The following is a 26,064-nucleotide window of genomic DNA, read 5'->3' on the forward strand; positions in this document are numbered from 1 at the left end:
GAATTTGACATTCTAATTTTTTTTTATTCACATTTTTTGGCCTTTTTTTTTTTTTGTCCGTTAGGTTTAGGGTAAGTTTGCTAACACCCGTGCCCCCACACACATGCGCACCAAATAAAGATTTACACACACGCACGCACGCACACACTCCCCTATGGCCCACCGGATGTTCTTGGCCGAGGAGGCATACGCCCAGCTTGCCTCCGAGTCCGAGAGCCCCAGTGAGGACAAGGATGACCCCACTATCCTTTTGTCATCCGCGTCCTCCTCATCATCTGGCGATGATGATGAGCCCCCAAGGCGGAGGAGACGCCGCCAGGCGGAGCAAGGGGACCGCCATGCTAGGGACCCTGTGGCCCACACTAGTACGAGCAGCTCTGGAGCTCGTACTAGTTTTCCGGCCCACCAGTTAAGTCCACCGGAGCCCCCTGCTGGTGAACTTGTCTGGTATACCCCAGAGCGTTTTGAGCCCGTTATTCCCGATTTTGAAGGCCAACCAGGAATCCAGATTTCCACAGTGGGCTTCACTGAATACGACTTTTTTAGTCTTTTTTTCAGTGACCACTTTGTGAATCTGATGGTGGAGCAAACAAACCTGTACGCCCAACAGTTCATTGCTCAACACCCGGGTTCCTTTTTGGCTAGGCCCGGTGGCTGGACCCCGGTCAGTGCAGCCGAGATGAGGAAGTTTTGGGGCCTTGTGCTGCACATGGGCCTAGTCAAGAAACCTGGTGTCTGGCATTACTGGAGTGGGGATGTCCTCTACCAGACCCCACTCTACTGTATGGCCATGACATGCTCACGGTTTGAGGCCATCCGGAAATGCCTGCATTATGCAGATAATGCAGCATGTCCTCCCCAAGGTGATCCTGCTTATGACCGCCTGTACAAAATCAGGCCGGTCATCAATCACTTTGGGGCCAAATTTGTGCAGGCCTATGTACCTGGAAGGGAGGTCGCGGTTGATGAGTCTCATTGCTTTCAAGGGGAGACTCATTTTCCGCCAGTATGTTCCCTCTAAGCGGGCGAGGTATGGCGTGAAGCTGTACAAACTTTGTGAGAGTACCTCAGGGTACACTTACAAGTTTCGTGTGTACGAGGGGCGAGATTCCTGTATTCAACCCCCAGAATGTCCCCCCACTCTGGGAGTTAGCGGGAAACATGTGTGGGACCTTATGCACCCACTGCTAGATAAGGGTTACCACCTGTACATGGATAACTTTTATACTAGTATTCCCTTGTTGCGGTCCCTCGCCGCCAGATCCACGTCCGCTTGTGGGACCGTGCGGAAAAATCAACGCAGCCTCTCTACCCACCCCCTCAGGTACCTATCCCCAAGGGTGCGACCCGTGCCCTTACCAGTGGAAACCTGTTGCTGGTTAGATATAAGGACAAGAGGGATGTCCTTGTACTGTCTACAATTCACGGTAACGGCATCACCCCGTCCCTGTGCGAGGTACCGCGGCAACGGTCCTCAGGCCCGATTGCATCGTCGACTACAATCGGTATATGGGAGGAGTTGATCTCCCTGATAAAGTCCTCAAGCCATACAATGCCATGCGCAAAACCCGAGCATGGTACAAAAAAGTTATGGTCTTCTTGGTACAGGTTGCCTTGTACAACTCTTTTGTGCTGTCCCGGAGCGCTGGCAACACAGGGACAGCTGGCAACACAGGGACATTCCTTCAGTTCTATGGGGCAGTCCTCAAGGACCTAATCTTTTCTGACCGGGAAAGAGAAGGCCGGAGTACCTCGGGAACTAGAGGCGCCCAGATCATCCCTGGCCAAACACTTTCCAGGTGTGGTCCCCCATACTGGAAAGAAGGGACGGACCCAAAAAAGGTGCAGAGTGTGTCACAGGAAGGGGATACGGAAGGACACCACTACTCAGTGTGACACGTGCCCCGATCATCCGGGCCTCTGCATTATTGGTTGCTTCAGGGAGTACCACACTTCCATGGAGTACTAAATTTATGTTCCCCTTCCCCAATTTAGCCACTGACAATCGGATAAAAAACTATGGTTCTCAGACTTGAGACATTAAAAATAAAAAAATATATATTTTTTGTTTGTTAAACTAAACTAAAATAAATAAAAAAAAGTAGACATATTAGGTATCGCCGCGTCCGTAAGAATCTGCTCTATAAAAATACCCCAATGACCTAACCCCTCAGATGAACACGGTCAAAAAATAAAAATGTTTTTTTTGTCACCTAACATCACAAAAATTGTAATAGCAAGCGATCAAAAAGTCATATGCCCCCCAAAATAGTGGCAATAAAACCGTCCTCTCATCCCGCAAAAAATGAAGAAAAAAAAAAAAAAAAAAGACTCTTAGGCTACATGCACACGACCGTGTGTGTTTTGCGGTCCGCAAAAAAAACGGATGACGTTCTGTACGGCATCCGTTTTTTTTTTGCGGATCCATTGTAATAATGCCTATCCTTGTCCGCAAACTAGAAAAAAATAAGACATGCACTATTTTTTTTGCGGAGCAACGGAACGGACATACTGATGTGGACAGCACACGGTGTGCTGTCCGCATTTTTTGCGGACCCATTGAAATGAATGGGTCCGCATCCTATCCGCAAAAAAAAGGAACGGACAGAAATACTAAAATGTTTTTTTATTTTTTATAAAAAGATAATATAGTATAAAACATAAATAAATAAATAAAAAGACATATTAGGTATCGCCGCGTCCGTAAGAATCTGCTTTATAAAAAAAAACCATGAACTAACCCCTCAGATGAACACAGTCTAAAAAATAAAATAATAACGGTGCCAAAACAGCAATTTTTGGGCAAATTTTTCATTTTAATACGTTTTTTTCCAGTAACAAATCAAGGGTTAACAGCCAACAAAACTTAATATTTATTACCCTGATTCTGCAGTTTACAGAAACACCCCATATGTGGTCGTAAACTACTGTATGACCAAACGGCAGGGCGCAGAAGGAAAGGAACGCCGTATGGTTTCTGGAAGGCAGATTTTGATGGCCTTTTTTTTTTGGCACCATGTCCCATTTGAAGCCCCCCTGATGCACCCCTAGAGTAGAAACTCCATAAAAGCGACCCCATCTAAGAAACTACACCCCTCAAGGTATTCAAAACTGATTTTACAAACTTTATTAACCCTTTAGGTGTTCCTCAACAGTTAATGGCAAATGAAGATGGAATTTCAGAATTTCTATTTTTGGTAACCTTGCCTCACAAAAATGTAATATAGAGCAACCAAAAACCATATGCACCCTAAAAATAGTCCCAACAAAACTGCCACCTTATCCCGTAGTTTCCAAAATGGGGTCACTTTTATGGAGTTTCTACTCTAGGGGTGCATCAGGGGGGCTTCAAATGGGACATTGTGTAAATAAACCAGTCCAGCAAAATCTGCCTTCCAAAAACCACATGGCGCACCTTTCCCTCTACGCCCTAGTGTGCCCTGTACAGCCACACATGGGGTGTTTCTGCAAACTATAGAATCTGAGAAATAAATATAGCATTTTGTTTGGCTGTTATCCCTTGCTTTGTTACTGGAAAAAATTGATTAAAATGGAAAATTTTCCAAAAAATTGCTGTTTTGGCACCGTTTTTTTTTTTTTTGACCGTGTTCATCTGAGGGGTTAGTTCATTGGGTATTTTTATAGAGCAGATTCTTACAGATGTGGCGATACCGAATATGTCTACTTTTTATTTATTTATGTTTTACACTATATTATCTTTTTATAAATAAAAAAAAAAAACTATTTAATATCTCCATAGTCTGAGTCATTTTCTTTTGCCACTATTTTGGGGGGCATATGAGTTTTTAATCGCTTGCTATGACAATGTTTGTGATGTAAGATGACAAAAAAAACTTTTTTGCACCGTTTTTATTTTATTTTTTGACCGTGTTCACCTGAGGGGTTAGGTCATGGGGTATTTTTATAGAGCAGATTCTTACAGACGCGGCGATACCTAATAGGTCTACTTTTTTTTTTTTTTTACTAAATATTTTTGATTTTTATTTTTTTTTCGTTTTAGTGTCTCAAGTCTGAGAACCATAGTTTTTTATCCGATTGTCAGTGGCTAAATTGGGGAAGGGAAACATAAATTTAGTACTCCATGGAAGTGTAGTACTCCCTGAAGCAACCAATAATGCAGAGGCCCGGATGATCGGGGCACGTGTCACACTGAGTGGTGTTGTCCTTCCGTATCCCCTTCCTGTGACACACTCTGCACAGTTCCCGAGGTACTCCGGCCTACTCTTTCCCGGTCAGAAAAGATCAGGTCCTTGAGGACTGCCTCATAGAACTGAAGGAATGTCCCTGTGTTGCCAGAGCTCCGGAACAGCACAAAAGAGTTGTACAAGGTAACCTGCCCCAAGCAGACCGCAACCTTTTTGTACCATGCCCGGGTTTTACGCATGGCATTGTATGGCTTGAGGACTTTATCAGGGAGATCAACTCCTCCCATATACCGATTGTAGTCGACGATGCAATCGGGCTTGAGGACCGTTGCCGCGGTACCTCGCACAGGGACAGGGGTGATGCCGTTACCGTGAATTGTGGACAGCACAAAGACATCCCCCTTGTCATTATATCTAACCAGCAACAGGTTTCCACTGGTAAGGGCACGGGTCGCACCCCTGGGGATAGGTACCTGGAGGGGATGGGTAGGGAGGCTGCATTGATTTTTCCGCACGGTCCCACAAGCGGACGTGGATCTGGCGGCGAGGGACTGGAACAAGGGGATACTAGTATACAAGTTATCCATGTACAGGTGGTAACCCTTATCTAGCAGTGGGTGCATAAGGTCCCACACAAGTTTCCCACTAACACCCAGAGTGGGAGGACATTCTGGGGGTTAAATACGGGAATCTCGCCCCTCGTACACACAAAACTTGTAAGTGTACCCTGAGGTACTCTCACAAAGTTTGTACATCTTCACGGCATACCTCCCCCGCTTAGAGGGAACATACTGGCGGAAAATGAGTCTCCCCTTGAAAGCAATGAGAGACTCCTCAACTGCAACCTCCCTTCCAGGTACATAGGCCTGCACAAATTTGGCCCCAAAGTGATTGATGACCGGCCTGATTTTGTACAGGCGGTCATAGGCAGGATCACCTTGGGAAGGGGGGGGGGGGGGGGGGACATGCTGCATTATCTGCATAATGCAGGCATTTCCGGATGGCCTCAAACCGGGAGCGTGTCATGGCCATACAGTAGAGTGGGGTCTGGTAGAGGACATCCCCACTCCAGTAATGCCTGACACTAGGTTTCTTGACTAGGCCCATGTGCAGCACAAGGCCCTAAAACGTCCTTATCTCGGCTGCACTGACCGGACTCCAGCCACTGGCCCTAGCCAAAAAGGAACCCGGGTGTTGAGCAATGAACTGTTGTGCGTACAGGTTTGTTTGCTCCACCATCAGATTCACAAAGTGGTCACTGAAAAAAAGACTAAAAAAGTCGTATTCAGTGAAGCCCACTGTGCGAATCTGGATTCCTGGTTGGCCTACAAAATCACGGGCTCAAAACACTCTGGGGTATACCAGACAAGTTCACCGGCAGGGGGCTCCGGTAAACTTAACTGGTGGGCCGGAAAACTAGTACGAGCCCCAGAGATGCTCGTACTAGTGTGGGCCACAGGGTCCCTAGCATTGCGGACCCCTTGCTCTGCCTGGCGGCGTCTCCGCCGCCTTGGGGGCTCATCATCATCGCTAGATGATCAGGACGCGGATAACAAAAGGAAAGTGGGGTCATCCTCATCCTCACTGGGGCTCTCGGACTCGGAGGCAAGCTGGGTGTATGCCTCCTCAGCCGAGAACATCCGGTGGACCATAGGGGAGTGTGTGTGTGCGTGATAAACTTTATTTGGTGTGCGTGTGTGTGGGGGTACGGGTGTTCGCGAACTTACCCTAAACCTAACAGACAAAAATAAATAAATAAATAAGCCCAAAAATGTGAAAAATAAATAAATCAAAAATTCAAACTCGCTGATCAACCGTCCGAAGTTGATCAGCGGTGGGGTGTGCGATGCGCTAACAGTGGCCGGATGCTAAGAGTGCCGGCCACAGTCAGCGTACGCAGAAAGAAAAAAAAAATGGGGGGGGGGGGGGGTCGGCCAAGCTGCAGCACACCTGGGGGGTCTAGGGTCAGGGTTAAAAACATGGGGTAGAAAGTGGGCGGGGCTTTATAAAAATCTAACGCGCAATATCTCAGGAACCGAACCGGCACAAACGTTCATTTTTGCAGCACAAACGAATGGTGTATTTCTTTTTGACATTTAAGAACATGGGGTGCCAACTTCACACAGGTAGGAGTGAATCAATCTATATACCTGGTCCTGTCAGTCAAAGAGGTAGAGGCACAGCATGTAGAGAGTGAGAGGTGCAACAGCAACACCCTTGTTGCACCCATGGACTAACTTACATATGATGAATACGTTTTCTGATCAATATGGCCAGGAAGTGACATGGGAGAAAGAACATTAGACAGCTGGCAGGGCACACCGGACATGGTTTTAATAGGATGGATTTGATGACAGATTCCCTTTAAAGTGCATTGCAACATTCAGTTTACAAGACTAAACTGATGATGTCTGCAACGTAATAGTAAACAATCTTTCGGTTGTGTTGTAGTCATGTTGGAGTCACATGGATTATTTGAACATATCAGTAGAAGTCACAGATCCATACGTTTGATATTACAGCCAAGTCCCTTTTATCTGAATAGGACTGAGGTGCTCTGAGTTGTAATACTAAGCCCAGCAACAAGCAGCAGTGTGGGGCTATGCCTGGTAGACAAAAAAGGGGTGGCAGCAATATTGTAAATCTGTGACACTGAAGCATTATGTCGTTCCAACACCTCATCACAACTATAACACCAATATGCCCCTTCAGGGGAGGACTGGGAACTTAAAGTGGCCCCGTTTTGTAGTCAGGTCCAAATTAATGGAAGGCAGGGCCAGCTATACCATATTGTGGCCCATTATACCATCCCAACAGAGCCAAATACCACCGTCCATCACAAAATACTGCCAACAGCACAAAATACATCCCTAAAAACTTCCACTGGCCAGCCGTGAGGAGGGCTCAGATGGCCCCCTGGGGCATCGGTGCACCGGGAAATTTCTCTGTAAGGTCTATGGCCAATGCGCCCCTTCATGCCTATCCTCAACTAGTTGATACATTTTAGGATATGTGAGGATACAAATACAGTATAAACAAACTATTATGTATATATATGAAACAAACAATAGGTTCTAAATGCAGTGTACTCTTCACTGGTGCATAAATGATTTTGCTTCTTATTTTATTACTTTCTTTGATGATTTTAAAGGGGTTGTCCGGGTTCAGAGCTGAACCCGGACATACCCTTATTTTCACCCAGGCAGCCCCCTGAGGCTAGCATCGGAGCATCTCATGCTCCGATGCGCTCCCTTGCCCTGTGCTAAATCGTGCAGGGCACGGGCTCTTTTGTTTAAACTTCCACCTGGCAGTGTTTGGCGACGTCACTGCCTCTGATGGGCGGGCTTTAGCGCTGCCCTAGCCGTTTTACTGGCTAGGGCAGCGCTAAATCCCACCCATCAGTGCCGGTGACGTCACCGGGCTTCCTGGCAGCCCCATGGAGAGCCCCGGTACGTCACTGGATCTCCAAAAAATGCCTTTGCCCTGCGCAATTTAGCTCAGGGCAAAGGAGAGCATCGGAGCATGAACTGCTCCGATGCTCAAGTCAGGGGGGCTGCCGGGGTGAAAATGAATGAAGGTATGTCCGGGTTCAGACAAGCCCATTAAGGCCTTAAGTAAAACCTGGGAACAGCAGAGCATTAAGGAGCAGTGGAGAAAAGTAGGAAGTATCACTTCTTTTGTCATTTTAGGTCATTTACAGCTGCTGCTGAGATTTCATTTACCTCGGACAACCCCTTTAACTCCCTTGCACTTGGCTGGTGAAACACAAAACGCAGTCAGGTCTCTATTTCAGCTCTTACAGGAAGAAATGAGGTTGAGTACTTTTTCTTCCTCTTAGAAGCCACATTCACGACAGAGACATAGCCATGAAACTACTGAGGTGCCACCGCAGCCGGAAACTCTGCTGATCTGTGATTACCATGTATGCGTGCCCTCACGTAACCACTGGTCCCTACACATCCTCATGGCTAGGTCAGAATGTCCTGCATGGCAAGAAATTTGTTGAAATGACCACCCTGCTTCTCTCTGTCCAATGATACGCCCCTCTCAAAGTCTGTGAACTGGGCAAAATGTCCCCAAGTGTGTTGTAGAAGCATGTCTAGCAGTCAACGATCTCTCACCAAGAGATACACTACTCAAAAGTAGCCTCTCAGGACCTTTTTAAGGGGCAGAAGGGGAAGCACTTTTACACTCTCTTGTGGCAAGATAAAGTTTCTAATCAGACCTCCCTTTTGGACCACAATCATGTTCTCTTCCTCAAGTACTATCTGCACATTCTTCTCAAAATGACTGTTGAACTGGCACCTCCAATACAGCAGGTAGCAACCCACTGTGTTACTGAACAGATATAACTTAGGGCTACTCCTAAGGGCACTGTCTAATTGACCCACCCGTTAACCCCGGTACAGGGAAGCAGGGGGAAGCTTATATACAGTATATAAGGCTATAACTGTCCCTAAATACTGTATAAGAGCTTCCCCCTGCTTCCCTGCACTGCCTGTAATAAGCGCTTACAGCTCACACAGGCATTGCTCCTGGCGGGTGGTTCCTTAGTCAGCACGCCGGGAGTGCAGGGGGAAAGCAGCTCCCGCTCAGCCTGTCTCTCCTATGCTGATAGAAGACGGATATCCCTTAGCAACACTCATTTGGGAGAGCGCTGCTAAGGGACAGTTCAGCCCAAGTTTTCTACTGAAAATAAACGTTTTCCCTAAATGAAGTATATTACAAAAATGTTCCCTGTCACTGTCCCTACACATTAGCAAATAAAAAAACGAGACGGCAGTTACTCTTTAAATAAAACCCAGTTACAGATAAAACCCACACAGAAACTATTTTAAGCCAAAAACACATCCATTTCAGTAAACACTTCAAAGGTATCCATAGCCTTTAAGCCACAGTAAAACCAAAGAGAGATAACTGGCATTCGGTAAGGGCTCTGCACAAAGGCCGGTCCACAATATACGGGCAATGGTTATGCTGACTTTGTTGCTGAAAAGCTGCAGATTAAAGGCAGATTTCAATCTTTGCACTGGAAAGCACGAAATCTGTGCTGAAATCCGTGGTATAAATTGATATGTTGCAGATTTAGAAGTCTGCACCAAAGGTCAATTTCTGCCGTGGATTTTTCTGCTACGTGTGAAACTGTTAGGCTGGGTTCACACGGGCGTTGCGGGAAAAGGTGCGGGTGCGTTGCGGGAACATGCGCAATATTTCCGCACGAGTGCCAAACATTGTAATGCGTTTTGCACGCGAGTGAGAAAAATCGGCATGTTTGGGATCAGGGTTGTGTAGATTGTATTATTTTCCCTTATAACATTGTTATAAGGGAAAATAATAGCATTCTTAATACAGAATGCATAGTACAATAGCGCTGGAGGGGTTAAAAAAAATAATAATAATAATTTAACTCACCTTAATCCACTTGCTCGCGCAGCCGGCATCTCTTCTGTCTTCTTTGCTGTGTACAGGAAAAGGACCTGTGGTGACATCACTCCTGTCATCACATGGTCCACCACCATGGTAAAAGATCATGTGATGAGCGCAGTGACGTCACCACAGGTCCTTTTCCTGTACACAGCAAAGAAGAAGACAGAAGAGATGCCGACTGCGCGATCAAGTGGATTAAGGTAAGTTAAAAAAAAAATTCTAAATATTTAACCCCTCCAGCGCTATTGTACTATGCATTCTGTATTCAGAATGCTAATATTTTCCCTTATAACCATGTTATAAGGTAAAATAATAATGATCGGGTCTCCATCCCGATAGTCTCCTAGCAACCGTGCGTGAAAATCGCTCAGCCCCATTCACTTCTATGGGGCCTGCATTACGTGATAAAAGCACAATATAGAGCATGCTGCGATTTTCACGCAACGCACAAGTGATGCGTGAAAATCACAGCTCATGTGCACAGCCCCATAGAAATGAATGGGTCCGGATTCAGTGCAGGTGCAATGCGTTCACCTCCCGCATTGCACCCGCGCGGAAATCTCGCCCGTGTGAACTCTGCCTTACATGTGCACTTGGCAAGGTGTCCGTGTTGGTCCCATGTTCATAATATGTTCCTGCATTCCTGATGTATTAATATATGCAAATGAGCTTCTAGGAGCAATGGGGGCGTTGCCGTTACTCCTAGAGGCTCAGCTTTCTCTACTACTGCTATACCCTCTGCACCTTGATTGACAAGGCCAGGTGTGATGGTATTTGCACTGCCTGGCCCTGTCAAGCAAAGTGTAGGGGGCGCTTCAGTTGCAGAGAGAGCAGAGCCTCTAGGTGTAATGTCAACGCCCCCGTTGCTCCTAAAGGCTCATTTGCATATATTAAAACTCAATTTTTCTCAGCAATGCTGGCATATATGAAAATGGAACCAACACAGATGCCTTCAGCTGCCAAGTGCACATGTAACAGGTCAGCCAGTGTCATAGGTACAAATCTGCTGACAGATGCCCCCTTTTTTAACAGACTTTTTTCACGGATTCCTTTCTGAGAAACAAACATTAAAACTGTCCCCTTCATTCGTTATTCATGGGCAGTCAAAAAACCTGGCGTGCGAATAACTCCACAGACTACCACTGTTCTTAAAGAGAACCTGTCCCCTCTCCTGACATGCCTGTTTTAATAACTACGTGCAGGTACCGAGGGGTGTTAAAGGGGTTTTCCGGGCTTTTAATAATGATGATCTATGCTCAGGATAGCGATAGAAGACAGTTGCAGAGCAGCACAAATAGACCTACCGACCAATCCGGAATGCACCAGCCGCGATAGGACTACTGATCCACAGCAGTCGCATAAGCAATGGTAGAAAGTAAAAAGGTCACAGCAGCATGTCCGGTGTGACTATTTATTAGGAACCAAGAGTGCACACACAAAAGAATACGACGTTTCGGCTATGTAATAGCCTTTATCATGGCTATTACATAGCCGAAACCTCGTATTCTTTTGTGTGTGCACTCTTGGTCATGATAATGCAAACGGATCCGTTTTGACTTACATTGAAAGTCAATGGGAGGCGGATTCGTTTTTTTGAATTGCACCATATTGTGTCATTAAAAACAGATCCGTTTGGCTCAGTTTCGTCAGACGGACATCAAAACGCTGCAGGCAGCGTTTTGGCGTCCACTTCCAGAGCGGAATGGAGGCTGAACGGAGGCAAACTGATGCATTCTGAACGGATACTTATCCATTCAGAATGCATTGGGGCAAAACTGATCCATTTTGGGCCGCTTGTGAGAGCCATGAAACGGATCTCACAGGCGGACCCAGAAACGGCAGTGTGAAAGTAGCCTAACCTTTGGTCCCCAATGATCTTCTGTTGATTTACTTTGCCAAGGAGCAATCGATTTTACTCTATATTAGGGATCGACCGATTATCGGTTTTACTGATATTATCGGCCGATATTCAGGATTTTGACAGTTATCGGTATCGGCATCTATTTTGCCGATATTCCGATAATGTATTGGGAACACAGATCGCGCTGCTCTCAGCGCTCTCCGTGTTCCCTCAGCAGCACAGGGGAGAAGGAAGCAGTGTCCCCCTCCCCCTGTGCTGCTGCTGCCGCTGCCGCCAATGAGAGGAGAGAAGACAAGATGAGGGGAGGGGCTGTTGCCACTGCGCCACCAATGATGTTGACTTACTTATTCATTCAAATTGAACAGGAGGCGGGAGCTGGCTGCAGAATCACATAGCCGGCTCCCGACCTCTATGAGCGGTAGCTGCGTTCTGCGGTAGTTAACCCCTCAGGTGCCGCGGATCGCAGCTACCGCTCATAGAGGTCGGGAGCCGGCTATGTGATTCTGCAGCCAGCTCCCGCCTCCTGTATATGAATAAATGAGAGATTTATAATCATTGGTGGCGCAGTGCGCCCCCCACCCCCACCCCCGTATTAAAAACATTGGTGGTGCAGTGCGCCCCCCACCCAAGCCCCCCCAGTTTTAATCATTGGTGGCAGTGGCCACAGGGTCCCCTCTCCCCTCCTCCTCCGATCGGAGCCCCAGCAGTGTAAGCCTGGGGCTCCAATCGGTTACCATGGCAGCCAGGACGCTATTGAAGCCCTGGCTGCCATGGCAAGCTCCATGCTGCTGTGTGCACAAAGCACAGAGCAGCAGGGACAGTGTGAGCTCCTATTCACCCTGATAGGGTGAATAAGACAAGGGTTCTAGTCCCTAAGGAGGTTAAAAGTTAGTAAAAAATAAACACCAAAATATTAAGTATAAAAAAGAAAGATTTACAAAAAAAATTAATAAAATACACATTAACAATAAAAATATTCATTTTCAGCAGATGTGTGTAGGAATTATTTTTTTTCAAAAATGAAATTTCACTGAATATCGGTATAAATTATCGGCTATCGGCCTGAAAGTTCACAAATTATCGGTATCGGCCCTAAAAAATCTATATCGGTCGATCCCTACTCTATATCTATCGATTTATTGACTTTATTGGTTTTATGGGTGTATCATATGTTGCTAATGATTTTTGCACTTTAGAGACCCTCCTCTGAGGTGTACAGGACTGCTGCTATCTATTGTACCTCTTTTATTCATATTTTATGTCATTTGTTCAGTATTAATAAATTTGCTCTTCATTTCTCTCCATTGTCAGCGAGTGCCCAGTTTTGCTTTTTAGACTATTTAAACCTGCCCTTCATTACCTCCGTTATAGGTTGCAAGGACTCAGCACTAGTATGGAAATCTACTACACATGGGCACGCAGATGTGCAGATGCCACGTGGCTATGTAATCCCCTAATCGCTACTTATTCATTTATGTAGTATGACTATAACACTGTTTGTATGTTTAGCAATCTACATCAAATAACTACAAATGGAAACTGTCATCAAACTAATTGAGTGAGGCTTGGCTGACATTCAATGATCCTCCAGCACAGGATCTGGCACACAGCATGCTCTCTGCTTGGCTATGTTCACATGACTCAAATACGTGGCAGATCAGCAGACAGATCCGCACGTTTCTGGTGGCGGTAACGCTGTCAACCCACGGAATACCAGAACCTATTTTAGCCCTTCCCCATTAACTTCCACTGGGAATGCAATATAAAATACACTTGAAAGACGCAGCATGCCACTTGCTAAGTTTATTTAAAATCTGGTGCGTAAAAAAAAACACAATTATGTACACACAATTTCCTTTTTCTACCTAAAATCAATGGAAAGGTGTTGGTCGCTGAAAGGAGTAGATTTCTGACGTGATTTACGCCTGTTTCCAGGCGTAAACGTCAGTGAATTTGCCAGGTCTGATGGCCCAGCCCCCCGCCATGACCGAATGGTGAGAATGGCATAAAAACGCCTGGGCAATAAAAAGTTGTAAAAAAAAAAAAGAAGGCGTTGCAACCGTTTTTTTTTGTTTTTTTTTTTACACCAAACTGGTGTTAGTAAATGACCCCCCCACTATATGGAGTATTGGGACACATCTCATCATTGAATTCAGCTGATTCATTTAATCCAGGGATGGCCAACCTGAGGCGCTCCAGCTGTTGCAAAACTACAACTACCATCATGCCCAGACAGTCTACAGCTATCAGCCTACAGCAGGGCATGGTGGGAGTTGTAGTTTTACAACAGCTGGAAAGCCGCAGGTTGGCCATGCCTGCTGTAAGCTGTCAGGGAATGATGGGAGATGTAGTTTTGCAACAGCTGGAGGGCCGCAAGTTGAGCATGCCTCATTTAATCCTATTGCCACAGGTGTATAAAATCCATGACCTAGCCATGTAGTCTGCCTTTACAAACATTTGTGAAAGAATGGGTCCTCCTAAAGAGCTCACTGAATTCCAGAGTAGTACTGTAATAGGATGTCACCAATGTAACAAATCAGTTCGTGAAATTTCTTCCCTCCTGGATATTTAGGAACCACAGCAAGTCATCTATGAAATGGAGACCACATTACAGAACAGGGTGTCCGAGTTCTGAGGCACATAGGGGGTCATTTATCAACTAATATACGGCACTTTGTGGCATATACAGTCCTGATCAAAAGTTTAAGACCACTTGAAAAACTGCAAAAAATCATATTTTACATTGTTGCATCTTAACAAGGTTCCAAGTAGAGCTTCAACATGCAACAAGAAAAAATGGGAGTGAGACAAAACATTTTTTGAGCATTCAATTTAATGAAAATAACGATTAAACTGAAACAGGCTGTTTTTCAGCTGATCAAAAGTTTAGGACCAAATGCCTTTAAAAGGCCAAATCTGTGCAAAGATGTGGATTCATTGTCATTTTCTGTCAGGTAGTCACACGTTGTGATGGCAAAGGCAAAAAAACTCCCTTTTTGAACTGCATAAGCAGGGTCTCTCACAGCGCGCCACCGCTGCTGAGGTGGGACGCGGTAAGACAGTCATTTGGAATTTCTTAAATGATCCTGAGGGTTATGGAACAAAAAAGTCAAGTGGAAGACCCAAAAAAATGTCATCAGCACTGAGCCGGAGGATCCAATTGGCTGTCCGTCAAGACACTGGACGATCCTCGACCCAAATTAAGGCCCTTACTGGTGCTGACTGCAGCCCCATAACCATCAGACGGCATCTGAGACTGAAGGGCTTCAAAAACAAAAAAAAGTCATCAAAGACCTCGTCACCTTGAACAACACAGAACTGCTCGTTTGGACTTTGCAAGAGAAGACTAAACATGGGACATTCAAAGATGGAAGAAAGGTTTATTCTCTGATGAGAATTTTTTTTAACCTTGATGGTCCTGATGGTTTCCAACGTTACTGGCATGACAAGCAGATCCCACCTGAGATGTTTTCTACGCGCCACAGTGGAGGGGGCGCCATAATGGTCTGGGGTGCTCTTACCTTCAGTGGAACAATGGAGCTTCAGGAAGTGCAGGGGCGTCAAACGGCCGATGGCTTTGTCCAGATGTTGCAGAGAGCATTCCTCATGACTGAGGGCCCTCGTCTGTGTGGTAACGACTGGGTTTTTCAACAGGACAATGCTACAGTACACAATGCCCGCAGGACAAGGGACTTCTTCCAGGAGAATAACATCACTCTTTTGGCCCATCCTGCGGGTTCCCCTGATCTAAATCCAATTGAGAACCTTTGGGGATGGATGGCAAGGGAAGTTTACAAAAATGGACAACAGCTCCAGACAGTAGATGGCCTTCGTGTGGCCGTCCTCACCACTTGGAGAAATGTTCCCACTCACCTCATTGAAACGCTTGCATCAAGCATGCCGAAATGAATTTTGGAAGTGATAAACAATAACGGCGGAGCTACTCATTACTGAGTTCATGTTTGGAAGTTGGATTTCTGTTTTGGGGGGTTAGTTTTTTTTTTGGAGGTGTGGTCCTTAACTTTTAATCAGCTGAAAAACAGCCTGTTTCAGTTTATTCGTTGTTTTCATTAAATTGAATGCTCAAAAAATGTTTTGTCTCATTCCCATTTCTTCTTGTTGCATGATGAAGCTCTACTTGGAACCTTGTTAATATCCAGCCATGCTAAATATAATTTTTTGCTATTTTTTAAGTGGTCTTAAACTTTTGATCAGGACTGTATTAGGCGCAGATTTTGTCAAAAAGGGGGAGTGTTGTGGGTGCGTAAAAGGGCGGGCCGGCAGGCCTGTCTCATTTAACATTTTCTATGCCAGCTTTTTCTACACCAGCAGGGGAGCTGACGTAAGTTTAAGCTTGTTGTATGCCGCCAGAACATGCGCCTAAGTGATGTAGAGGCCTGCATCCACCACCAGCGCAGGGGTATCAAGACCGGCATATAAATGGCCTGTCTTTATAAATGACCCCAATCTGCTGAGTCAACTGCAGAGTGTCAAACCTCTTCTGACATTAACATCAGCACAAACTGTGCCCAGGGAACTTCATGGCATTGGTTTCCATGGCCTTAAATCACAGAGCACAATGCCAGGTGTTGGCTGAAGTGGTGTAAAGCATACTGCCACTGGACTCTGGACTAATGGAAATATCTTCAGCAGAGAGACAAATCACACTTCTCTGTCTGCAGTCTGATGGACGAGTCGGGTTTGGTGAATGACAGAAGAACATTACCTGCTTGACTGCACTGTGCCAACTGCTTGGTGGAGAAGGAGTGATGTAATGTGGTTATTTTTCAGGGCTCGGTCTAGGCCCCTTAGTTCCAGTGAAGGGAAATCTTAATGCTTCAGCATACCAAGACATTTTAGAAAACTGTATGCTTCCAACTAGGGCTGCAGCTATCGATTATTTTAGTAATCAAGCAATCTTTCGATTAATCCAACGATTAATCGGAGTACTCTAATAAGAAAAAAAACTAAGAAAAAAAGAACGTTTTCTTTTAAAAAATGTAATCAGACCCCCCGTGCCATCATCAGACCCCCGTTCCATTAGTCCTTTGTGCCATCAGCTCCCCACATGCCATTAGTTCAACCCCCGGTTGCCATCAGCTCCCCCCCAGTGCCATCAGTCCTCTGTGCCATCAGCCACCCCCCAGTGCCATCACCCCCCCAGTGCCATCAATCCTCTGTGCCATCAGCTCCCCCCCATGCCATCAGTTCTCTGTGCCATCAGCGCCCCCAGTCCTCTGTGGCATCAGCGCCCCCCTCAGTGCCATCAGTCCTCTGTGCCATCAGCTCCCCCATGCCATCAGTCCTCTATGCCATCAGCTCCCCCCACTGCAATCAATCCCCCTATGCCATCAATCCTCTGTACCATCAGATCCCCCATGCCATCAGTCCCCCCCTCTGTGCAATCAGTCCTCTGTGCCATCAGCTCTATGTGCCATCAGCTTCCCCATCCCATCAGCTCCCCTCCAGGCCATCACCCCCATGCCATGTATTCTCTGTACCATCAGCTCCCCCCAGTGCCATCAATCCTCTGTGCCGTCAGCTCCCCCCATGCCATCAGTTATCTGTGACATCAGTCCCCCTGTGGCACCAGCTCCCCCAGTGCCATCACCCCCCATGCCATCAGTCCTCTGTGCCATCATCCCCTCCGATGCTAGGGTGCCCTCAGCTCCCCCAGTGCCACCATCTCCGCTCCTAGTCTCCAGCAGCCCTTTAATACTTCTCTCCTGTAGGGGCGCCGCTCCACAACTCCTGTCTTCTTTTACGCGCGCTGCACTATCGTCCTGATGTCACGCAGCATGCACTATGTCCCGACGATGTGTCAGGAAGACAGGGCAGCGCGCAGGCCGGCAGGTGACCACGGAGCGGTGACTAGTAGGAAGCTCTTCACTCCCGCTATGTGGTCACATGACACAAACGAATCCTCGATGCAAAAAATTTGCATTGATGATTTTTTTGTGTCGGATTACTCGATTCAATCGAGTAAATCGTTTCAGCCCTACTTCCAACCTTGTGGAAACAATTTGGGAAGGCCCTTTTGTGTTCCAGCATGACTGTGGCCCAGTGCACAAAGCAAGGTCCATAAAGGCAGGGTTGGGTGAGATTGGAGTGGAAGAACCCTGACCTCAACCTCATTGAACACCTTTGGGATAAAGTATAATGGAGATTGCGAGCCAGGCCCTCTCATCCAAAATCAGTGTCTGACCTCACAAAATCTCTTTTGAATGAATGGGCAAAATTCCTACGGACACACTCCAAAATTTCACAGAAAGTCTTCACAGTACAGCGGAGGCTGTTTTAGCTGCAAAGGGCGGCCCAACTACATATTAATAACTATGGATTAAGAACAGGATATCATAAAAGCTTCTGTAGGTGTAACACGCAGGCGTCACAATACTTTTGTCCACATAGTGTATGTCACACATTGTAACTTCCAAGGTGCTAGTAAGTATTCCTATTCATCTGGAATTCATTTTCAGAAAAGACAAGTGCCACATGAAAGTAAAGAAAGTGTTAAACCTGGGAACTGTATGAGTAACAACTGCAAACTGGGAAAGTGTTCAGCTATGTAATATTATGTAATGGATGTCCTAGCTAAACAAGCAGCATCTGCACAAACACAATGGTGCATGAGGCTTACGTATTGTCATACGCTACAAAAATGTGCTACTCAAAAAAAAAAGAAAAGAAAAATCAAGCATTTACCGTATTTTTTGCCCCATAAGACACTCCCCCTCCCCCCCCCCCAAACTTGGGGGAAAATGGTCCTGCGTCTTATGTGGCAAATACTAATGAGCGCTTCCATTATGGAAGCGCTCATTAGTACCGGAGGACCAGGAAGTGGTGAAGGCTCTGTACTGACCGCTTCCTGGACCTCGGCTGTGAAGGCTGCGCACAGCGTGAGGGCGCTATGTGACCTCATGCTGTGCGTGCCAGTTCACAGAGCACAGCCGACTGAGGAGGAAGAGGATCATGCTGGAGGAGAGGAGGCGTCCAGGAGCAGGAGAGGTAAGTGGTTTATTTATTTTGTAATCTATGGCTGGGGGCTGCTGATTACATATCTGGCTGGGGGCTGATTAGAGGCATGGGGGTCTGACCTGAGGTGTAATGAAAAATATATTTTTCTTATTGTCCCCCTCTAAAACCTAGGTGCGTCTTATCGGGCGAAAAATGCGGTACCTAGAAATAACTAAGACGGATAAAGCAAGTCAGGAATAGATGCTGGAAACTGTGAATTACTTTCTATGATGAGGGCAGGAGCTTCTTCAGGGTCCTGTATAGCACAGGGTACCAGAAAAATTAAATAGCGCCGCCCTCACCTGACATACAAAGGGGCAGTTCATCCTGGTACAAAGGGCAGTACAGGACATTTAGTACCACACTGTACTGTACAGAGCAGCCACTACACAGCCAATACACAGGTTTTACCAGAAAAATGGCCATGTAGGTTGGTTGGATCTGAGTCATTGTATGGCCTCATGCACACGACCGTTGTGTGTTTTGTGGTCTGCAAATTGATAAAACAGACAATAGGATAGGTTATATATTTTTTGCTGTCCGCATCTTTTGTGGCCCCATTGAAGTAAATGGGTCCGCATCCAAGTTGCGAAAACTGCAGCTCGGATGCGGACCAAAACAACGGTCGTGTGCATGAGGCCTATCTTGAAGGATCACTGTATTTATCTGTGGTGAACATCTGTGCCTAAGAAATGCAGGCTATAAAAAAACACGTAAAGTGCCATCTAAACAAGTCACTGTACCTTCAACACTGGAAACTGTGTTAGTCTACATAGTGGAATAAGGATGCCGAGTACTTACCTGAAGTAGCTTCTGTTCCTAGGCACAAAACTGAAAAATAGGGTGCTCCCTAAAGGCCCCCTTTACATGGACAGATGATCAGGGCAGTTATCAGGAAGGAGCTCGGCTATCTCCAGCAGCCCCATACAGCTGAATGCATGCGTGTCTGCTGCTCCATCCATCTTGTGGTCAGCTTGGGACGCCAGTAGTTGGACCCCTGCTGATCATACACCTATCCCATATCTGACATCAGGTTTCTAATGATGTCCTTGTATAAGGCCTCTTTCACACGAGCGTGTCCGGATAAGGTCCGGATGCGTTGCGGCAAACCCGTGCGAGTAGGTACGCAATTGCAGTCAGTTTTGACTGCAATTGCGTTCCGTTGTTAAGTTTTTATCGCGCAGGTGCAATGCATTTTGCACGCGCATGATAAAAAACTGAATGTGGTACCCAGACCCGAACTTCTTCACAGAAGTTCAGGTTTGGGTTCAAGGTTGTATTATTTCCCCTTATAACATGGTTATAAGGGAAAATAATAGCATTCTGAATACAGAATATATAGTACAATAGGGCTGGAGGGGTTTAAAAAAAATAAAAATAAAAAATTATAATTTTTAACTCACCTTAATCCACTTGTTCGCGCAGCCGGCATCTCTTCTGTCTTCATCTGTGAGGAATAGGACCTTTGATGACGTCACTGCGTTCATCACATGATCCATTACCATGGTGATGGATCATGTGATGAGCATAGTGACGTCATCAAAGGTCCTATTCCTCACAGATGAAGACAGAAGAGATGCCGGCTGCGCGAACAAATGGATTAAGGTTAGTTAAATTTAAAAAAATGTAACCCCTCCAGCCCTATTTTACTTATCATTCTGTATTCAGAATCGTCCCCGATCGTCTCCTAGCAACCGTGCGTGAAAATCGCACCGCATCTGCACTTGCTCGCGATTTTCACGCAGCCCCATTCACTTCTATGGGGCCTGCATTGCGTGAAAAACGCACAAAACAGAGCTTGCTGCGATTTTCACGCAACGCACAAGTGACGCGTGAAAATATCACCGCTCATGTGAACAGCCCCATAGAAATGAATGGGTCCGGATTCAGTGCAGGTGCAATGCGTTCACCTCACGCATTGCACCAGCGCGGAAAACACGCTCGTGTGGAAGGGGCCTAAAAGTTGTTTCGCAGCAATCATGTGCTTTTAACATTTTACATGAGAACATCATTAGAAACCTGATGTCAACAGCTGTAAGGTACTGCTGGCGGTTTATCATCCATTTTGGTGCTGACAGGTTCCCTTTAAAGGGGTTGTCTCATCATAGACAATGGGGGCATATCGCTAGTATATGCCCTTATAGTCTTATAGGTCCGCTGGGACCCGCACCTATATCGAGAACGGAGCCCAGCAAGGTGGTGGCTGGAGGACTCCGGCCCGGCCACCACCAAGCCGGCTCCCCATAGAAGTGAATAGGAGCGTACCGCGCATGCGCGGCCCCCGATCCCATTCATTTCTATAGGGCCGACGGAAATAGCCGAGCCAGCGCTCGGCTATTTTCGCCGGCCCTATAGAAAATGAATGGAGGGCGGCTGCACGTGCGCAGTACGCCCTCCTTCACTTGCTAGGCTCCGTTCTTGATATAGGTGCGGGTCCCAGCGGTGGGACTCGCACCTATAAGACAATGGGGGTATATCTATCCTAGCGATATGCTCCCATTGTCCATGATGAGACCCCTTTAAGTGTCTTGGGTATACAGTATCTTATACCCTTCAGCAATCATTCATACTGAAAATAATAGAAGTTTCTATTAATGTGGAAAAGCCTCTGGAATGTAATTTTTACACGACACCCAATGGGGAGATTACATAAAACTAGCACAGTATTCATTAGGAAAACTGCATGTGTGATTCCAGACTAACACAACGGGTCAGGATGAAGCTTTTATTCTTCAAAGGGCCTGTGAAACCTAACTGGTTGTGATGGAAATCCTCCACCTTTCTTCATACCTTTCCTTCTTTTTGCACAGCACGTGTACTTGCAGCCTTAGGCTTTGTGCACACGGCCGTATCTGTATTTCAGTCTGCAGACAACGACCCAGAAAATATGGATACCTTACGTGGGCAGTCCACATTTTTCTCACTCCCATCAGAATAAGAATTGTTCTATAATTTGAAAAACGGTCAGACAGATTTGTACATGAGCCAATAGAAACTAATGTGCTATCTGCAAAAAATTTATCAAGTTTGGACAGGGGATAACTATTAGATCGGTGGAATTCCTACCGCACATGCGGTACGTCCGCTCCATTCATTTCTATGGGAGTTCCAGAGATAGCCGGCCACTCTGTTCATTTCAGAAGGGTAGAGGGCCCCCGTTCTCATGATCAGTGGGGGTCCCAGCGGCAGAACCCCCACCAATCTAATAGTTATCACTTGAAACAACCAGAATACGCCTTTAAGAAACCCTATTATAGATTTCGTCAAGCATGCAGGACAATGTACATATTCACAGCATGCTACAAATGGACACTATAACGGAAACCTGACGGATCTCATTATAGTCAATGCAACGCTGGCGTCCGTCATATGATGGATCCAGCACGTCCGTAAAAATGTCACATACGGCACAGTGTGAACCTAGACTTACAAGTTTACATTCAACCTTTACCAGAATTTTTCACATGGTCCTGATACTTTCTATCTATATTATGTGACTGTAAGGTCAAGAGCTGTCCGAGGTGAGTCTTATAAGGCGACAGTACAATCATAGTTCTCTACCACAGAAACACACATAAAGACCAACCTGTAGCCAGTGCAGAAGCCACCAAGAGGGTCACCAGTGACAGAAGAACCTCCATGGTCAGAGATACATAGAAGGGGCATAGGATGCAGCTGTCTATTCCATCTCCTCAGGTCCCATCACAGAAGACATGTTATCAGCTCCAGATTGGTGACAGGGGACGCAGGGCTACATGACAACACAGGGTTCCACTCTGCTGGTGGCCACCTCTCCTGTGTGACATGCCATGTTCTCCTGGCTGCACCTGACAAGCAGCTCTGCAGGCTTCCTGGGCAGAGGACAAGTCCAGGCTGCTGTTTGTCTCGCTGAGATATGAGTGTGTCTTCCCTCCCTGAGATAACAGTGTGGGATGTGTAGAGCTGGTGGAAATAAGTGAAGAGTTACTGGGCGGGCTGCTCTGCTAGATGGTGCTCAGCACTGAGCCCGCCCGCTTCCCGCCCTCAGCCGTCCAGTTCCCGCCCTCAGCCGTCCTTTCTCTGCGCTCATCTGCACCTCCTCACATGCATTCCTCTCCTGTACGGTCTGTGTATGGGACTTGCACGTGAGAAACCTATCTCCCAGTGCTGACAGAACGCAGCCTCAGTCTTACTTCCTTATTGCTTGGCAGCATGCCCTCATGACACAGTGAATTACTCGGTCATGCCAGCACTATGACAGGGGCATTCCTGGAACCAGTGGTGACTCTAGGAACAATATATAGGGCGGATACATAGGATACCACAGTTAAAAATGGGGGGGGGGGGGCGCACTAATAATTTTCACCACTTAACCACCTCAGCCCCCAGTGCTTAAACACCCTGAAAGACCAGGCCACTTTTTACACTTCTGACCTACACTACTTTCACCGTTTATTGCTCGGTCATGCAACTTACCACCCAAATGAATTTTACCTCCTTTTCTTCTCACTAATAGAGCTTTCATTTGGTGGTATTTCATTGCTGCTGACATTTTTACTTTTTTTGTTATTAATCGAAATTTAACGATTTTTTTGCAAAAAAATGACATTTTTCACTTTCAGTTGTAAAATTTTGCAAAAAAAAACGACATCCATATAGAAATTTTGCTCTAAATTTATAGTTCTACATGTCTTTGATAAAAAAAAAATGTTTGGGTAAAAAAAAAATGGTTTGGGTAAAAGTTATAGCGTTTACAAACTATGGTACAAAAATGTGAATTTCCGCTTTTTGAAGCAGCTCTGACTTTCTGAGCACCTGTCATGTTTCCTGAGGTTCTACAATGCCCAGACAGTACAAACACCCCACAAATGACCCCATTTCTGAAAGTACACACCCTAAGGTATTCGCTGATGGGCATAGTGAGTTCATAGAACTTTTTATTTTTTGTCACAAGTTAGCGGAAAATGATGATTTTTTTTTTTTTTTTTTTTTCTTACAAAGTCTCATATTCCACTAACTTGTGACAAAAAATAAAAACTTCCATGAACTCACTATGCCCATCACGAAATACCTTGGGGTCTCTTCTTTCCAAAATGGGGTCACTTGTGGGGTAGTTATACTGCCCTGGCATTCTAGGGGCCCAAATGTGTGGTAAGGAGTTTGAAATCAAATTCTGTAAAAAATGACGAGTGAAATCCGAAAGGTGCTCTTTGGAATGTGGGCCCCTTTGCCCACCTAGGCTGCAAATAAGTGTCACACATCTGGTATCTCCGTATTCAGTAGAAGTTGGGGAATGTGTTTTGGGGTGTCATTTTACATATACCCATGCTGGGTGAGATAAATATCTTGGTCAAATGCCAACTTTGTATAAAAAAATGGGAAAAGTTGTCTTTTGCCAAGATATTTCTCTCACCCAGCATGGGTATATGTAAAAAGACACCCCAAAACACATTCCCCAACTTCTCCTGAATACGGAGATACCAGATGTGTGACACTTTTTTGCAGCCTAGGTGGGCAAAGGGGCCCATATTCCAAAGAGCACCTTTCGGATTTCACTGGTCATTTTTTACAGAATTTGATTTCAAACTCCTTACCACACATTTGGGCCCCTAGAATGCCAGGGCAGTATAACTACCCCACAAGTGACCCCATTTTGGAAAGAAGAGACCCCAAGGTATTCGCTGATGGGCATAGTGAGTTCATGGAAGTTTTTATTTTTTGTCACAAGTTAGTGGAATATGAGACTTTGTATGAAAAAAAAAAAAAAAAAAAAAATCATCATTTTCCACTAACTTGTGACAAAAAATAAAAAATTCTAGGAACTCGCCATGCCCCTCACGGAATACCTTGGGGTGTCTTCTTTCCAAAATGGGGTCACTTGTGGGGTAGTTATACTGCCCTGGCATTTTCCAGGGGCCCTAATGTGTGGTAAGTAGGTAAATGACCAGTGAAATCCAAAAGGTGCTCTTTGGAATATGGGCCCCTTTGCCCACCTAGGCTGCAAAAAAGTGCCACACATGTGGTATCTCCGTACTCAGGAGAAGTTGGGGAATGTGTTTTGGGGTGTCTTTTTACATATACCCATGCTGGGTGAGAGAAATATCTTGGCAAAAGACAACTTTTCCCATTTTTTTATACAAAGTTGGCATTTGACCAAGATATTTATCTCACCCAGCATGGGTATATGTAAAATGACACCCCAAAACACATTCCCCACCTTCTCCTGAGTACGGAGATACCAGATGTGTGACACTTTTTTGCAGCCTAGGTGGGCAAAGGGGCCCAAATTCCTTTTAGGAGGGCATTTTTAGACATTTGGATACCAGACTTCTTCTCACGCTTTGGGGCCCCTAGAATGCCAGGGCAGTATAAATACCCCACATGTGACCCCATTTTGGAAAGAAGACACCCCAAGGTATTCAATGAGGGGCATGGCGAGTTCATATAAAATTTTTTTTTTTTGGCACAAGTTAGCGGAAATTGATATTTTTTATTTTTTTCTCACAAAGTCTCCCGTTCCGCTAACTTGGGACAAAAATTTCAATCTTTCATGGACTCAATATGCCCCTCACGGAATACCTGGGGGTGTCTTCTTTCCGAAATGGGGTCACATGTGGGGTATTTATACTGCCCTGGCATTCTAGGGGCCCTAAAGCGTGAGAAGAAGTCTGGAATATAAATGTCTAAAAAATTTTACGCATTTGGATTCCGTGAGGGGTATGGTGAGTTCATGTGAGATTTAATTTTTTGTCACAAGTTAGTGGAATATGAGACTTTGTAAGAAAAAAAAATAATAATTCCGCTAACTTGGGCCAAAAAAATGTCTGAATGGAGCCTCACAGGGGGGTGATCAATGACAGGGGGGTGATCAATGACAGGGGGGTTGATCAATGACAGGGGGTTGATCAATGACAGGGGGTTGATCAATGACAGGGGGGTGATCAATGACAGGGGGGTGATCAATGACAGGGGGGTGATCAATGACAGGGGGGGTGATCAATGACAGGGGGGGTGATCAATGACAGGGGGGGTGATCAATGACAGGGGGGTGATCAATGACAGGGGGGTGATCAATGACAGGGGGGTGATCAGGGAGTCTATATGGGGTGATAACCACAGTCATTGATCACGCCCGTGTAAGGCTTCATTCAGACGTCCGTATGCGTTTTGCGGATCCGATCCATCTATCAGTGGATCCGTAAAAATCATGCGGACATCTGAATGGAGCTTTACAGGGGGGTGATCAATGACAGGGGGGTAATCAATGACAGGGGGGTGATCAGGGAGTCTATATGGGGTGATCACCACAGTCATTGATCATGCCCCTGTAAGGCTTCATTCAGACGTCCGGATGCGTTTTGCGGATCCGATCCATCTATCAGTGGATCCGTAAAAATCATGCGGACGTCTGAATGGAGCTTTACAGGGGGGTAATCAATGACAGGGGGGTAATCAATGACAGGGGGGTGATCAGGGAGTCTATATGGGGTGATAACCACAGTCATTGATCATGCCCCTGTAAGGCTTCATTCAGACGTCCGGATGCGTTTTGCGGATCCGATCCATCTATCAGTGCATCCGTAAAAATCATGCGGACATCTGAATGGAGCTTTA

The 26,064-nt window shown here is 45.9% G+C and overlaps 1 protein-coding gene across 1 annotated transcript in view; it reads right to left on the reverse strand.

The window, feature by feature from the left end:
- The window catches only part of NTN4 (netrin 4), a 157,999-nt gene extending 135,544 nt beyond the window's left edge, over nt 1-22,455 (reverse strand). Inside the window, exon 1 of the mRNA XM_040409025.1 lies at nt 22,058-22,455. Coding sequence (XP_040264959.1) covers nt 22,058-22,112 — 55 coding nt within the window. The 5' untranslated portion in view covers nt 22,113-22,455. The remainder of the gene's footprint in view (nt 1-22,057) is intronic.
- Nucleotides 22,456-26,064: the final 3,609 nt, after the last annotated feature.

Source organism: Bufo bufo, chromosome 1 (assembly GCF_905171765.1).
Source record: "Bufo bufo chromosome 1, aBufBuf1.1, whole genome shotgun sequence".
In the NCBI taxonomy this organism is placed as follows: Eukaryota; Metazoa; Chordata; class Amphibia; order Anura; family Bufonidae; genus Bufo; species Bufo bufo.